Consider the following 14,190-nt stretch of genomic DNA (forward strand, 5'->3'; position numbering starts at 1 on the left):
AAGATTTTTTTTGTAATGGCACAATCAAATGTGCCCTAGGAGGTGAATTAAATACGAGCACCGAATGAAGGCCGTAACGGAAGCCCTTCTTTCCAAATGGGACGCCATGTTCAAGGGGACTAATGAGCTCATTTACTAGGCGTTCGTCTTTATTGCGGCATTAAATGGGTTTATTCTAATTTATGTGCGATTCCCTGATTATTTGTGGGCTCGGCTGTGTTCATTAAAGATTAATCAAAACCTCCTAGAGTCAGGCTTATCAGAAATTAAAATCGGAAGCCCTTTCCTGACTGAGTTTCCTTCGATACTTCATAACAAGATATATATATTTTTTTCATAATGGTGTTGAAAAAGGCACGAATCTGCATAACATATCTGTACATGTTGACCTAATCCAGTGGTTTTCAAACCGGTCCTGGAGTGCCCCCTGCACTGCAGTTTTTTGTTCCAACCGAGGTCTTAACTGTTTAATTGAATCCTTAATTGACCTAACAAGGCAATATACCATTCAATTAAGTAATTAAGATGTCGGTTGGATCAAAAACCAACAGGGCAGGGGGTACTCCAGGACCGATTTGAAATCCACTGACCTTATCAAAATACATGTAGGAACTGTTACCTAGTTCTAGCACGTTCATCAAACGAGTATGTATAGAACTGACCAGCTTAGAGGTCATAAATATATACCATATGTGAAAATATGCTATTATTTCTAAAACATACGATGTTGGGCTGTGCAGTGTTGTTAGTATTAAAATTGTACATATTTCCATTTATCTGGGTAAACATTATCTGTTAAATCATCTTTTTGTTCCATTTTATCAATGAATAGTCAGCTCCTAGTCTCTTTAGGCCCAAGGTGGCATATTTGACAAAAAAGATTGAATTAATCATATTTGAAGATACAAAACGTATTTGGGGAGTTCTGTGTGATAATTAAGATCATTCCATCCTTTTTGAAATATATTGCTTGAAAATGAAAATTATATTAATAAATTTGTACAAAGAATTTAAAAAAACAACAATAAGAGTAGATTAAATATACTACATTATAATAAGTAATACAATAAGTTCCAATGACAGCGTTGCGTCTTAATTTAGGATTTATCTGATACAAGATGCGTTTTAAATGTCTTCATTTTTGTGTGTAATTCTGTTGTGTTCTGACTATCTAGTTTAAGTTTGAACACGTTGTTTACACCAGTCAGTTTGATCACAAGAAGGACTTGGCCTCCGGGGCCCAACGCACCGAGGGGGGCGGCGATCCTCGACCAATCAGCGGCACGTTCTCATAGCGAGGGTTGCCTCCGAACAGCACCGATTGGTTCCTGCAGAAAGAGACAGAGACAAGTTTTTATTTTTGTGTGAATGGACCGTACCACCCTAATCATTACTCAAACACGGACCTTTCTTTACTGCAAACGATGATTCAGAACTAACCTACAAACTAACCTACAATCCCTTTTCACTGCGGTTCTGGAAACCCAAAAGAGTTGCGTTCACATGGACAAGACGGGTTCTCACATGTACTCCGAGACGGGGGCGTTGGAGACGGCCTGTGCGGGGGGGTGCAGGCTGCTTTGGCTGCCCATGCTGCTGCTGTAGCTGCAGAAACTGTGCATCTGGCCTCGGACAGGATTGTGGGCCGCGATGCGCCTCGCCTGGGGGTTGAAAGGGTCTTCCTCGTCGATGTCATCGTAATCCCGGTCCCTGGGGGGGTGCAAAAGAAGCAGGAAAGGCAACTATTCACCCACATTCTGGCAAACACAAATATCAGCTAGATTGGCATGATGTAATGCTGGCTATTCCCATTAGGGCCCTGCCTTGAGGGGATGCTCACCGGTTGGCGAAGTGTCTCCAGGCACGAGGGATGGCGCACAGCATGGCGCAGAAAGCAGCGGCCGCCAGGAGAGAGAAAAGGCTGAGATAGAGGAGGCCTTCCACTCCGTCGTAGCACACGCCAACCAGGGCGTCCAGGTAGTCCTGCCAAAACCCAGACGCACAAGAGCATCATTATACCAATACGGTCATTTGGAGAGAACGGCAGCACAGGAGTGAAGCACAGGAAAATCCAGGAAAAGAATGTCGAAGATGGAAAAACAATTGCATGGATCTGTATTCCCTTGATGTTACTCTTGACCCTTGACCCTTAACCTGCAAGCTCAACACAGGGGAACAAAGCCCCTGACAACGCAACCTGTACCGATTTCCTGAGGTTTTAAACGCAACCGGTCTCACACACAAAGAGTGAGAGGTGTCTCACCTTGTGCAGCCCACGACAGTCGAGGAGGGCGGTCAGCTGGTGAAGGCTGGACTCGGACGAGTTCAACACGTGCTGAATCCCCAGCAGATCCCTCTGTGGAGCACACAGACAAGTGGGGGATTAATGAGGGGGTGGGGGCACACACTGCTTCTTGCACTATTAATATGCATGTGTTATGACAGAGTACGCCATTGGATTTACCTCCGCGGTGGGGAATATGGGCACGGCAAACTGGAGCAGCCCCTGGATCTGGATCTGCATGGTGGTCAGGGACCTCTGGAAAACTGTCAATGCCTACAGAGCAATAGAATATGGGACTCTGTGATGAGACCATCAATATAACATATCCCCAGCAGGTGGCAGCATCCTCCACCATAACCACACACGGCTCTCAAGAACTTCCAGGAACACCAGTAACAAACTCCTACAGAAAGGCAACTTCCCCTCCTGTACTACTGTACGGATGCCAGCAAATGCCTGATGGTTCCCATAACATACATGATCTAAATGGGGAAAAAAAATGCTGATTTTGACCGTGTGCACCTTATAGCCACTCAAAAGGGCCGAACTTGCCGATATTCCGGATTCTCCCGAAAGATGACCTTCAAACGGAGGAAGTCCTGCATGTGTTTGTTTTGATCAAGCAGACTCCATTAAATGGCTGGCCAAGTGGGAGAATAAAATGCAAATCACTGAAATCAGAGATGAATTGGTGTTGCACATCCATTTATAAACCACCAGGCAATTAAACTGCTCCTGTATAATTACTTTAGTGATTACACTGATGGACGAAGACCTCTGCAGCTGGTTAATGCAGGGCACTGTGTTAGGATGCCAAAGACACTTTGCCATCGCAGGGCATCGGTCATGAAAAACGGCCTCCCAGAAGCTGGGTAAGTTGAAGGCATGGGCTGCGATTTGCAAAGAGGCCCTCAATATCACAGAACGCCTCACTACACAGTATTGCATTATTGATCATGAAGCATAATAAGATGTGAAGTGCAGGGAGACACGCTTTTTAATCTTGAACTAAAAACCTTTCATTATGGTGAGACCTTACTAAAGCCGTCCCTCTGTCCCAAAAGGGAGGCTTTGGACGATTGTGCACCATACCTGCTGGAACGGGTTCGGCATACTCTGACTGCAGTACAGGTAGTAGTGCACGATATCTACAAAACAGGAAGAGACAACAGGAACGCTTAGGTTACAACACTGATCTCTCACAACACGACTGTCCAGATCCTCAATGTGATCACCTGTCGCTGCCGTGACAACACAACTAGAGCTCATTCTTCTCATTATTGCAAATATCGAAGGCTTGCGTGGAACGAGCCTACCTGCGCTGATTTCATTCTTGGTGAGGTTCATGATGAACTTGTCGGGGGCCACGCAGAAGTCACTGGTACCCTGAGGAGAAAGAGGAAGGATGTGAGAGAAGATTCTAGCACATTGTCAATGGAAATAACGCAAGCTGGTGCCCACGAGATGAGGTCCTGAGCAGAGTGCTTTTGCATGGTAAAAGGTGCTTAGGTTTAAAAATAAACAAAATACAAAACACTATTGCACAAAAAGCTGCCCCAAATCTGCAAAATGCCTGTTACTGAAGGCAGGCTGCGCCGAGTAAAGAATTTCACTTATTTATTGCACTCCACATAATACCCGGCTATAGGGGTGTATATGTCTGGAAATATCAGCCCCTTAGGAAGACAGGAGACGTATGCTCGACTGACACTGGATGGCACATTACACACACGCACAGACAAGATGCAAAGAGAAGACGAAATTGATTCCTTCCTACAGCAGAAAGGCTAATATAATTTAGGAGCAGCACTCCAAGCCCGTGGTGGATATTCACTTTGTCTTTATTAACCCGGGCCTGCAGCTGCGAGGAACGAAAGGTCGTTTACCGCTTTCACATTTTAAATTCAGGTTTGAACTCTCAGAGCTGAAAATCCACAGAACATATTGGGGATCGCAAAAAGACATGTAATCGTGATGTTAAATCACAAAGGCATATTGTGAACATGAATGAATTGGGTAGGCCAAGACTGTATCCTACATAGGCCACAAGTGCACAGTGCTTAAGTATGGCAGTATACTGAAGAATTATCCGTAACTGTCCATATATGTAATATATATTAGATGTGTGATCCTTAGAATTTTATGTCAAAATTTAAAAAAAAAATGTTTTTTGTTTTTGTAATGCAGATTTATTTTATTTGTTGAAAATATCTTGTAGAAATTAACCTCACCATTTATTTTTCAACCCATAAAATAAATGCAGACAAAAATATATTTTAAAATATTCAAAAAATTGGGAAATTTTGGTAATCAATATCTGCATTACATGCATTCTGACTGAATGCTTATGTTTCCTGTGGTTAATATGTTGTTAGTTCAGCTAACTGCAAGTCTTTACTTTAACTAGGGTTGTTAAAGAGTGTACAACATCTCAAGGATATTTTAAATTCCACTTGCTTACATCTGTTCCAATTGGATTTTAATACAAAGAATCTCAATAACTGCATTAACCAAGGTCAGAAAGTGTTTGTTTATTCATCGCAGAGTGCTTTACTATTCCTGGGGGGAAGTTTGAAATGGGATTGGTGCAAAAACAAACCATTAGTTTTACCATTGGAAATTCACAGTGGCAGGTACATGATTCATGGTTATTCAGCGAGATGGGAAGCCAAGCTGCACACCAGCTACATGCCCAGCATGGAGAAGAAACCAGTATTTTTTTTAATTACGTTCTAAAAATGCTCATATATATGTATAATTCTGGGCCTCTCTAGGGGTCCGTGTGGTAAAAGCCTTCACACTTAGCCTCAAAGCCAGGCGCCGACAAGACTGGGGCATTATCAGTCTGCAGTGCGTCCATCCTCTGTTCATACTAGAGCCGTGCTGTGTAGCTCCGGGAACAGTGCGAGAAACAGAGGGGCCAGAGATGTACATCTCAGAAGCCATGTGTGACGTTTCAGTCTCTCCCAGGCCATAGCAATGGCTTGCAGAAAGTGGGGTTTATTGCTAAATTAAATTCACTTAAAAGTTTGTACACGATCATCGTCAAAGGAAGGCATGCGACCCTTAAGATGCCCCCCCAGGCAGGCTGGTTATTTTCAGAGGAATGCAAATCCTAAAAAACACTAAACATAAGACTAATCTTAAAAATCAAATGTGCCATTTGTTCAAACATTTGGCAAAAAAAAAAAAAACTGGCAAACCCATCCTTGCTTGAGCCAAATTTATTTACTTGATCCCCATCCACGTACCATTGCTTCATTAGCAAACAGTCTAATACCAAAGGGCTACTTTACCAAATTTCAGCTGTACATGAAGCATCATTATGATATGACAAAGGACACTAACAATTATTGATGAGGTCGACAAGCAAAACATACTGCAGAGCAGCCATTTTTTCCCGGCCGATTACCGTCCATTACCCTGTGTAAAGATGCCTCATGTCACAGAGGGTGTTGGCGCAATAAGCAGACCTGTTTTATATCTACAGCTGAAAGGTTTTCCGACCTTGTGGCAAGAATGTCATGTCGGAGCCCACCTCCATCCCTAACCATTACAAGGCTTATAATCAGCTTTGCCAACTGCTACAAACCATACAAACTGTCCATGTAATGTAATTGGTGTGTGGATAGCGGTTTATGTGCATGCATAAGCAATTATCAAGACAGTAAAGGCTAAGAGCATTTATTCTCTGGCACAATTGAGTGGCAGATATTTTTTCACACTGTGCCGTCCATTTGGGGATTTGTTCATCTAAAAGGTTAGTGCCCCTTAAACACAGTTAAGAGGCCACACTTTTTGAAAGCATAGTAAAGCCAGCCACACAAAATTGTGGTTATGTTCTGGCCACCTTAATGAAAGAAGGCTAAATTATCATAGGCCTGAAAAACAAGAAGGAATGCTTGCCATGGTGTACTACATTACTCATGCCAAAATGTGTTTTTGTTTGAAGAAACAGTACACAGTGCCCAACCACAAAAGCCATTCCTTTGTAGTACTAAGCACACACAAAAATGGTATCCAGGCACCTCTACAATGCGTTGATTACTGCAAAGATGAAAACAAAGGGATAAATACCCTTTGGTAGCACATGGATTGACGAATGTGTATGTTACAAGGGCCTATTCCAACCTCACACAGCCCTTGCAAATATTTTCAAATCAAATTATTCTAACCATTTCAGGATACAGTCCTCTGATCTCTCTCCTACAATGACCCTGCCCGTTACAATGGATTACATAAAGCATTACGAAAGCTGCTTCATCATGCTCATCAATTATTTAATATTATTTTGCCAGCGAGTGTCTTCGTCAGGTTTTCTCAGAGGATCTTAAATAAATCAATAATTCCGGGAGGCCCCAGCTGTAAGGGTTGTGGAATTCAGGGTAATCTACTTATAGAGCACAACTGCCCCTTGACCCCTCCTGATCCAGATGGCTATGAACTTTGACCCCTGGATATGCTAACTGGATTGGAGCAAGGGATTCTGGGACTTGATCTCCATCCCTGTCTGCAATTCCATTTATCAAGCTCACATTGCTATCAGAGCAATACAAAGCAGATTCATTTCATTCCCTGTTTGATCCCCTGGAGGGGGTGGGGGGAATACAATAAATGAGGTGATTTCAAAGCACCTGGACTGCCACAATGAAATTGCAGACAAAGACTCTTAATGTTTTCTGTCTGGTGCGGAGAGAGACAGAGTAGTCAATGAGTCAGTCTGCAATCGAGTGCTGTAGAAATGTACAACAGATGAAAGGAATAGAAAATTGCCTTCTTTTAATAAACAGGCATGTTCTTTTTGTTTATGTTTTTAAACCATTGTCATTCATTTCACAAACAGCTATAGGAAATTGATTCTTGAAACCAAGATATTGTTTCACAATTATCTGTCCACCACAGATTCTAATTCAGAGCTGATGAAAAGTACAGACAGAACGCCTATGCAAGTTCAATCCTCATGGCAAAATGTGCTCCCTTATTCAATAAAATCCACATTGGCTTTCATCGTGAGTTGCCAAATGAGATAATCAATTAATCAATCACATTAATATACAAGTGGCCTCACCACAAGAGATGACAAACAAGTTCATTGTTTAAAAGATTGCCCTGCAGTGGTGCTTTTAGATTTACTATATAAGCTTTATTTTCTTCTTTCCTTTTAAGTCTGTTTTACACTGAGCATCTCTATTGAAAGTGATTTGTTATGATGTATTACTTCGTCAATGCCAAGGCAGGTTGAGACCTTTGTATTGACCTGCGTCTCCAAACGGTTAGACCTCGTGCTGTTTGATAGTCACAAAACCACATTGCCATAGACAGCTGCATTATCACCTCCACGTGCTCAGTCAATCTGACATCATACTCTGTTATTGTACTGTGAGAGCAAAGCCCAGGCACTGGAATCGGGCTATTCTTTAAACATAACACACCAAACTGCATTTTAACAAGATGCAGCCCTTAAACTGTTCGGCACAGGCTTCTATAAAAACAGAAAAAGAAAAACGTACTGTATAACAATAATAATCTCTCTGTGAGTGATATCTGATCAGGTAAGTGAACAGGATTACAGAAAAGGACGAACTCCAAAACAACACCACAAAAATAAAATGGGACACTAATAGTTAAATGAGACTTCATCAAAATCATGTAATGAGTATAATAAATGATGTTCAACCAGCGCACAACACAAAAGCCTTGAGGAAATTAGATCTCGATAATTTCCCAGCTTGTCTTTCAGGCGTCTTGGAGCCAGTTGTTCCAACCCTCCCTCTCGGACTGATCTGCGTCACTAGCACAGCTGTCCAGTGGTGAAAATCCTGCCAGATTATCCCCCTCTGAACATGCCGGATCTGTGGGGGTGTATCAGGGACTCTGCCCCTTTTAGCACTACCCACAGGAGAGCGGCCGAGTAACACCAGGGCACTCTAATTGTTATGCACTCGCTCACATCAGCAATTCGCTAATTGCCCCGTAATGTCACACACAATGGTTAACCTGCAACTCTCTCGGGGAGATCGGTGTGCCTAACCTCTTAGTCCCTTATTGATGTTGGCCAGCTGAGGTCTTGATCTCCATCGACTGTGGACCTCAGACACCTTTAAAGTGTGTCCAGGTTCCCCTTTAGACTGATTCAAGATTATTGAGGATTATTACCCAGACACAACTCTGTAGAAGTGCAACACAAAAAACAAAAAAAAAAAAACAGTACTCACGACAGCTGTGGATGTGTCCGCTCCGAGCGACGCCCAGCTCAGAATCAACGTCAGCACCCCAAACACCATCATCCTGGAGGAAGAGCCAATAGATCAGAGGACAAACAGGAAATGGGTTGGGGAGCCTGGGAAGAGCTACACTAGGCCGTATGAAATTCTGCTGGTTGACAATCTTCGGGAGCACTGGAACAGACAAGTGAACTGGATTCCTCAACCGTCATATAAATATCAAATGAAGTAGCTTCAGGAGTGTTGTGTGTCACAGTTAATATTATTCCTTCACTAAATTTTTCTCTTCTGGTTGCAAGGATGTAGTGGAGGAATCAAAAGATGTCATGGGGTCAAAACCTGTGGTCTGTAGTGATCCTTGGAGGTGTATGGAAAGCTTTCACATAAGGCACTTATTTATTACATTCATGTTTTCCTTTTCCAAAAAGATGTACTAGAGCAGACAATGCAGATACTAAACCAAAATGAATCTTCCATCTAATGGAAAACAGACTTAATCATTAGCTAGGTCCAGACTATTAGACTACAATATATATCCATGGCCAGGAGTTTAAAACAATATTTCCCTGATGGAAGCTAAAAGGCTGTCAAGTTCTCTCACAGTGTACTCTGTTGCTGGCTAAAAGCACCAAGAAATTGGATTGGAGCTACTCAATAATTAGTCGGAGTACATATCTTGGCAAGGAATCAATACCCTTTTAAGGGACAAGCTCTGATATTAGCAGAGAAAACATCTTAGAAGAAAAGTACAGATAGGAGAGTAAAAGAATAGGATATGTGTGGAATGTAGACTGGGTTATTCATGACCCCAGGAGAAGTAATGGGAAGGACAATCTATTGTGGTCATCTGCTCTTCAGGAACATGACAGCACCAGTTGATACTCCGCCATGGTTCAATAGTCATCCAGGTCTTGGAGAGCAAGTATATTGCAATAGCAGTTAATGATTGGTGCCTTAAAGGCTTTAATCGCCCGGGTAACATCTGTGAAGCTGACAATTACACTCAAAATGAGCTGAACTGTACTGCATGTACACACAGAGGGGGCTCCTTTTCAATAGTCACTATTGAACACTTGGCATGGTGCTGTGGCTGCAAAATTGAGTGAACTGCAGTCGTTTTGGGCTCAAGCAGGGATTAAGTGTAAATCAATGCAAAGTTCAGTGAATCACTGCTTTTTATAAAAACAACAACACCCCAGACACACGCACCTGCCTCAGGCAATCCTCCCCTCCCCCACCCATCCCCATGCCCCCAAGCACTCTCTCCAGCAGTGAGGTTCACAGGCTGATCCCATTCCCAGAATCTCTTCAGCAACTTGCATACACATCCACCTTGCTGTCACAGTGTCAGCAATGCTCCGCACAATCCCCTTAAAGCTCTGCTGGGGCCGACATGATGCCTCCCGCGCCGCCGCTGCTGAGCGTCAGGGTGACTGACTCTGCGCACGCCAACAATGCGAACGATCAAAAGATTACACAACGCAGGCAGGGAGGTGAAAAATAAGAGCTACATGACAGCCGCACCACTTTGTGAATCAAAACTGACATCCGTGTGAAGTGAGCAGCACCTTGGGTTTCGCTCTCCACCTCGAGAAGACTGAAATGGGTTTATACATGAAAATCAAATCGGAGCAGCTACTTGTGATACTAGGCACCATGCCATTTTGTCAAAAGCCCCATCCCTTATTAAAGACAAGGCTCCTCATTCACAGCAGATGTCCGGGATGTTAATCTATGGCTCGCTCATGACTAACAGACAAGCCAGGCAGGCCAACTGATTATTTTTAAATCATCCGTTTCTCCATTTTGTGAGATATGATCTGAGCGGTAATAACTCTGTGCTGCCCCTCCCCTCTGCTCATTAGGTGCTAAAGCAGATGTGCAAAGACCGTGTGAGGTGCTTAGCCACCACAGCCCATGCTGGTCACTTTATAGATCCGTTTCACTGGTGACTGCGGCCGAGTGTCAAGCTGTAGGCCTAAAATTTGTGCTTGGTTCACAGGTGACTCAGGTGATTTTGTCAATATTCACCTTTAAAATATAATTCTGATATATAATGTAGGCCTTCCTGGATCAGTTACACAATGCCCCTTTTCCACTGACACAACTGACCCGATCCTGAATCAAGCCGGAACCTATCCGAGTTGGCAAGGTGTGGCGTTTTTCCACCACACAACCCGATGTTAATAACGTCACACGCTTACCTATTTCAAGAGCTGTGTTGTAACATGCAAATGTTTGAATTAATCCTTGTAACCATGCTTTAATTTGTAATTAAAAAGCTATCAGCGTTTACGGTTATAATAAATAAACTGATCTACTGAGAGAAGCGAGAGAACGGAGCTAAAAACAAAAAAAGTTACCCGAGCCAAAGTCAATGATGACACATGCTTACCGATTTCAAAGCGGTGTTGCAACATTCAAATGTTTGGATTAATCCCATGGTTTAATTTGTAATAAAAAAGCTATGAGCTTTTATGATTAAAAATAAACATATCTATTGAGACGTCTGAATAAAATAAAAAATAAAAAACATTTAAACTCGTTCTCTCACATTTGAGGTTAAAGGTCTAACTTACAGATGATGAAGGTCTATCACTTGAAATGACCTGTAACACATTTTATTTAAACTCTTTGTGTAAGTCAATCCTATGATTTTGTTACCAGTATATAAAATTATTGAGCAGACTACTGGCAGTTTACTTTTTATGGAGATTAGTCATTTTGTTTCGCAGGGTAAGATGAAGGAATGTAGCAGGTAATTCAATGTGTAATATAACTCACTACATTTTGAATGAACTAATATGTTAGACTAAAATTACTTTTTTCCTCAATAAATGAATAATGACTAATATTATACTTTTTATCAGTAATGACCCCCAACACTGTAATTTATTTAAACCTAGTAATAGGGTAGACTGGCGCTACGTGATGACGAGTTCAGTTAATTTCTTCCCTCGGCCACGGGCCAGCACTAGGTAAGGAACAGGGCCGAAAATTCATGGCCTGGTTCAGGGTCCGCTCCATAAAATTGCCAGTGGGTAATGTGTCAGCCTGGTTCCAGGTCGGGTCGGATATGCCGGTGGAAAAGGGGTATTTATTTATTGAAAATGTTGTGGACATAGGAAAATTATGCAAATAACAGACATTGAAATTGATTGATTGTTAGACTGTTACAGAAATGAAGAAAATTCCCTTCCACTCAGACCTCATCACTAGTCAATGTCCGGGCTCATTTAAGGCAGTCCTGGCAGTGGTCAGGAGTACTCACGTGGTGAGCAGCCAGCGAGACTGTTTCGCGAGCCCCAGACAGGCCACCAGGCAAATGACCAGGTCCAGTATCAGCAGCAGCAAGTAGGTCAGCCACCTAGAGGGAGTGAGGACAGAAACAGCTGGTGACTTTCTCTGCCACGGAGAGACAATATGAATATTACAATACATGAAGAAAGAAAGAAGAAAAAAAAAAAAAAATCATGAAAAAGAACAAAAAGAATGATTTATGAAATTCTGCACACCCAACATTTCACACATCTCCAATTACAAATATCTTAAATTACAAATTCTCTCAATTTCTTGAGAACGTCTGCTCTAAAACCTGTTTAAAGTAATTTACTAAAATCCAATAAAAAAAAACCAGAGCTTGGATTGTGTTTAGAGTTGTGCACTTGCAGATGGAGTTTAATCTCTGAAAGAACAAATCAATATGCAGATGCGGTGCCGTCGCAGTTCCACACACTCCAGCGATTAAAGGGAGCTTCAGTAATACAGAAATAACTCGCACCCTTCAGAAAGGGATGTTATCCTAATCTCCGTGTTGTTCAGTCAGGAGAGAGATTTAGAAAGCCCTGCAGCTGCTCAATACATTTCATCTGTAAAGGTTGTTACTTCAGATAAATAAATACAATGCAGGATAAAAGCAAAAAACTATCATAATATCAGTTACAGATATAAAAAAAAAAAAAAAAAAAATCCTGCTACAGTTCACAGACTAATAATCAACCCACATCTTATGGGTTTCATTTCCATCAGTCTGCAGCTTATTGAACCACAGGTCAACTTTGGCTCAACATCCTTTAGCTCCTGTGTTTCAAGGAGCCCAGATCCAGCGCTGTAAGCAGCGTTTCCAAAACCGGGAGAAAATTCGAGGCCCGGGTTTTTGGAGTTTAATTTATAAACCCTGGGTCCCCGGGGCACCCGGGCTTGATGACAAATTATTTCATAGGCATATAAATTAGAAAAATAAGCAATATGGTAACAAAAATAAGTAAATAAAAACACTAAGCTCACTCTAAACTGTTCCGATGGCGCATAGCACAGTGTGCACACCACGGCACCTTGCAGGCACACACCTCACCCTGTCACACACTGTTTCACACATATAACATATTAGTTGAGTGAACTCCTGAAATCCTGAAATGGTAATACTAAATAAATAAAAGAAACAACCTTGTAGAGCCACCAGCTGTGTGCAATACCTTGTTTTGATACTTTTTGCATTTGGCTGATTGGCCATTTACTTCTTGTAGGCAGTAGAACCAATCCCGGGTCCCCGGGCTGGAAACACTAGCTGTAAGGACTGGCCTTCCTAAAAGAAGCCGTATAACAAATGAGTCATGTAGCAAGGCGGCCAATGAGAATCCTGGATACTGTAAATCAGTAGTTTGGAACCAACAGGGATTGGTCAGTTGACACTTGTGTCCCCCAAGCCTGATGACACTGTAGCTTAGCATTGAACAGTCAGAGCAGGTTTCTGTGGGACCAAGGTGAATCTCACTAAACCAACCGTCCTTCTAGCTGCTTTAATAATATTGTCCCTGCCAGTGATTAGGCAAATGTGTGCTCTGAATTATCCACCTGGGGCTTATATCTCAGTTGGAAGAGCAAAGTGAAAACAGTGGTTCCCTCCTGACAGGGAAAATGGTAATGTAAGATACTAGGCCAGAACGCAGGTTTAATCACATCTACGAGAACATTTGCAGAAGGGTCTGTGTACTTGTAATAAATGCAACGTTGGCGATCCTTGAAGAGTCAATTTAGCCCATCCCTGGTCTAACATACATATTCGAATGTGTCCTTGGGAATGACTTGTATGTTGCTGTATTGGATTCTAACTGCTGGCGTTGTGCAAGTACTCGATGGCAGCTATGAAAGACTATTACGGATGTTTATTGGCTGAATTGTGATAAGCCAGTTCAAAGTGTTAATTATTAATGGAACAAATCCATACAGTTTAATATTTAATGTGATGAAACCTGTAGGGAGGGCCTGGGCCTGGTGTTCATTCCCTCGGAGGCTTCATTGTTCTGGGAAGGGTTTTCTAACAAGTGAGAGCAAATCATGTGTTTTGAACTGTATTGGATGGAAATGGAATGAGCTCTTAGGTTAAACCTGAACCCACAGATCTATGAGGCAGCCTTGAAAGGGAGTTTGTTTTTGCCTAGTTTGGGATTTCAAGTTTGAGTGAGATAGCAACATGGAGACATAACTATTTATAAATCAATCTGAATAGGTATTACCATTGAAAAGACTGGTACACTTCTGCAGAAATTATCATTACCTCATCTTCCCCTGTGCTGGAGCATAACATCACTGATCTCCTCTGATGGGCAGTCTTTAGCAGACGGTGAAGGCAGTAGCTGGAGTGTTTTGACGTCTCTGTATTTAATCACGTAAAAGCCACTG

General features: G+C 42.2%; 1 protein-coding gene across 1 annotated transcript in view; it reads right to left on the reverse strand.

Moving 5' to 3' along the window:
* ttyh2 (tweety family member 2) overlaps positions 1-14,190 on the reverse strand; it is a 53,370-nt gene that overhangs the window by 7,294 nt on the left and 31,886 nt on the right. Inside the window, exons 5-13 of the mRNA XM_066704457.1 lie at positions 11,780-11,875; positions 8,500-8,572; positions 3,601-3,670; positions 3,377-3,432; positions 2,465-2,557; positions 2,264-2,356; positions 1,841-1,983; positions 1,525-1,710; positions 1,250-1,328 (exon numbers count right to left, since the gene is read on the reverse strand). Coding sequence (XP_066560554.1) covers positions 1,250-1,328; positions 1,525-1,710; positions 1,841-1,983; positions 2,264-2,356; positions 2,465-2,557; positions 3,377-3,432; positions 3,601-3,670; positions 8,500-8,572; positions 11,780-11,875 — 889 coding nt within the window. The remainder of the gene's footprint in view (positions 1-1,249; positions 1,329-1,524; positions 1,711-1,840; positions 1,984-2,263; positions 2,357-2,464; positions 2,558-3,376; positions 3,433-3,600; positions 3,671-8,499; positions 8,573-11,779; positions 11,876-14,190) is intronic.

This window comes from Amia ocellicauda, chromosome 5 (assembly GCF_036373705.1).
Source record: "Amia ocellicauda isolate fAmiCal2 chromosome 5, fAmiCal2.hap1, whole genome shotgun sequence".
NCBI classification, from domain to species: Eukaryota; Metazoa; Chordata; class Actinopteri; order Amiiformes; family Amiidae; genus Amia; species Amia ocellicauda.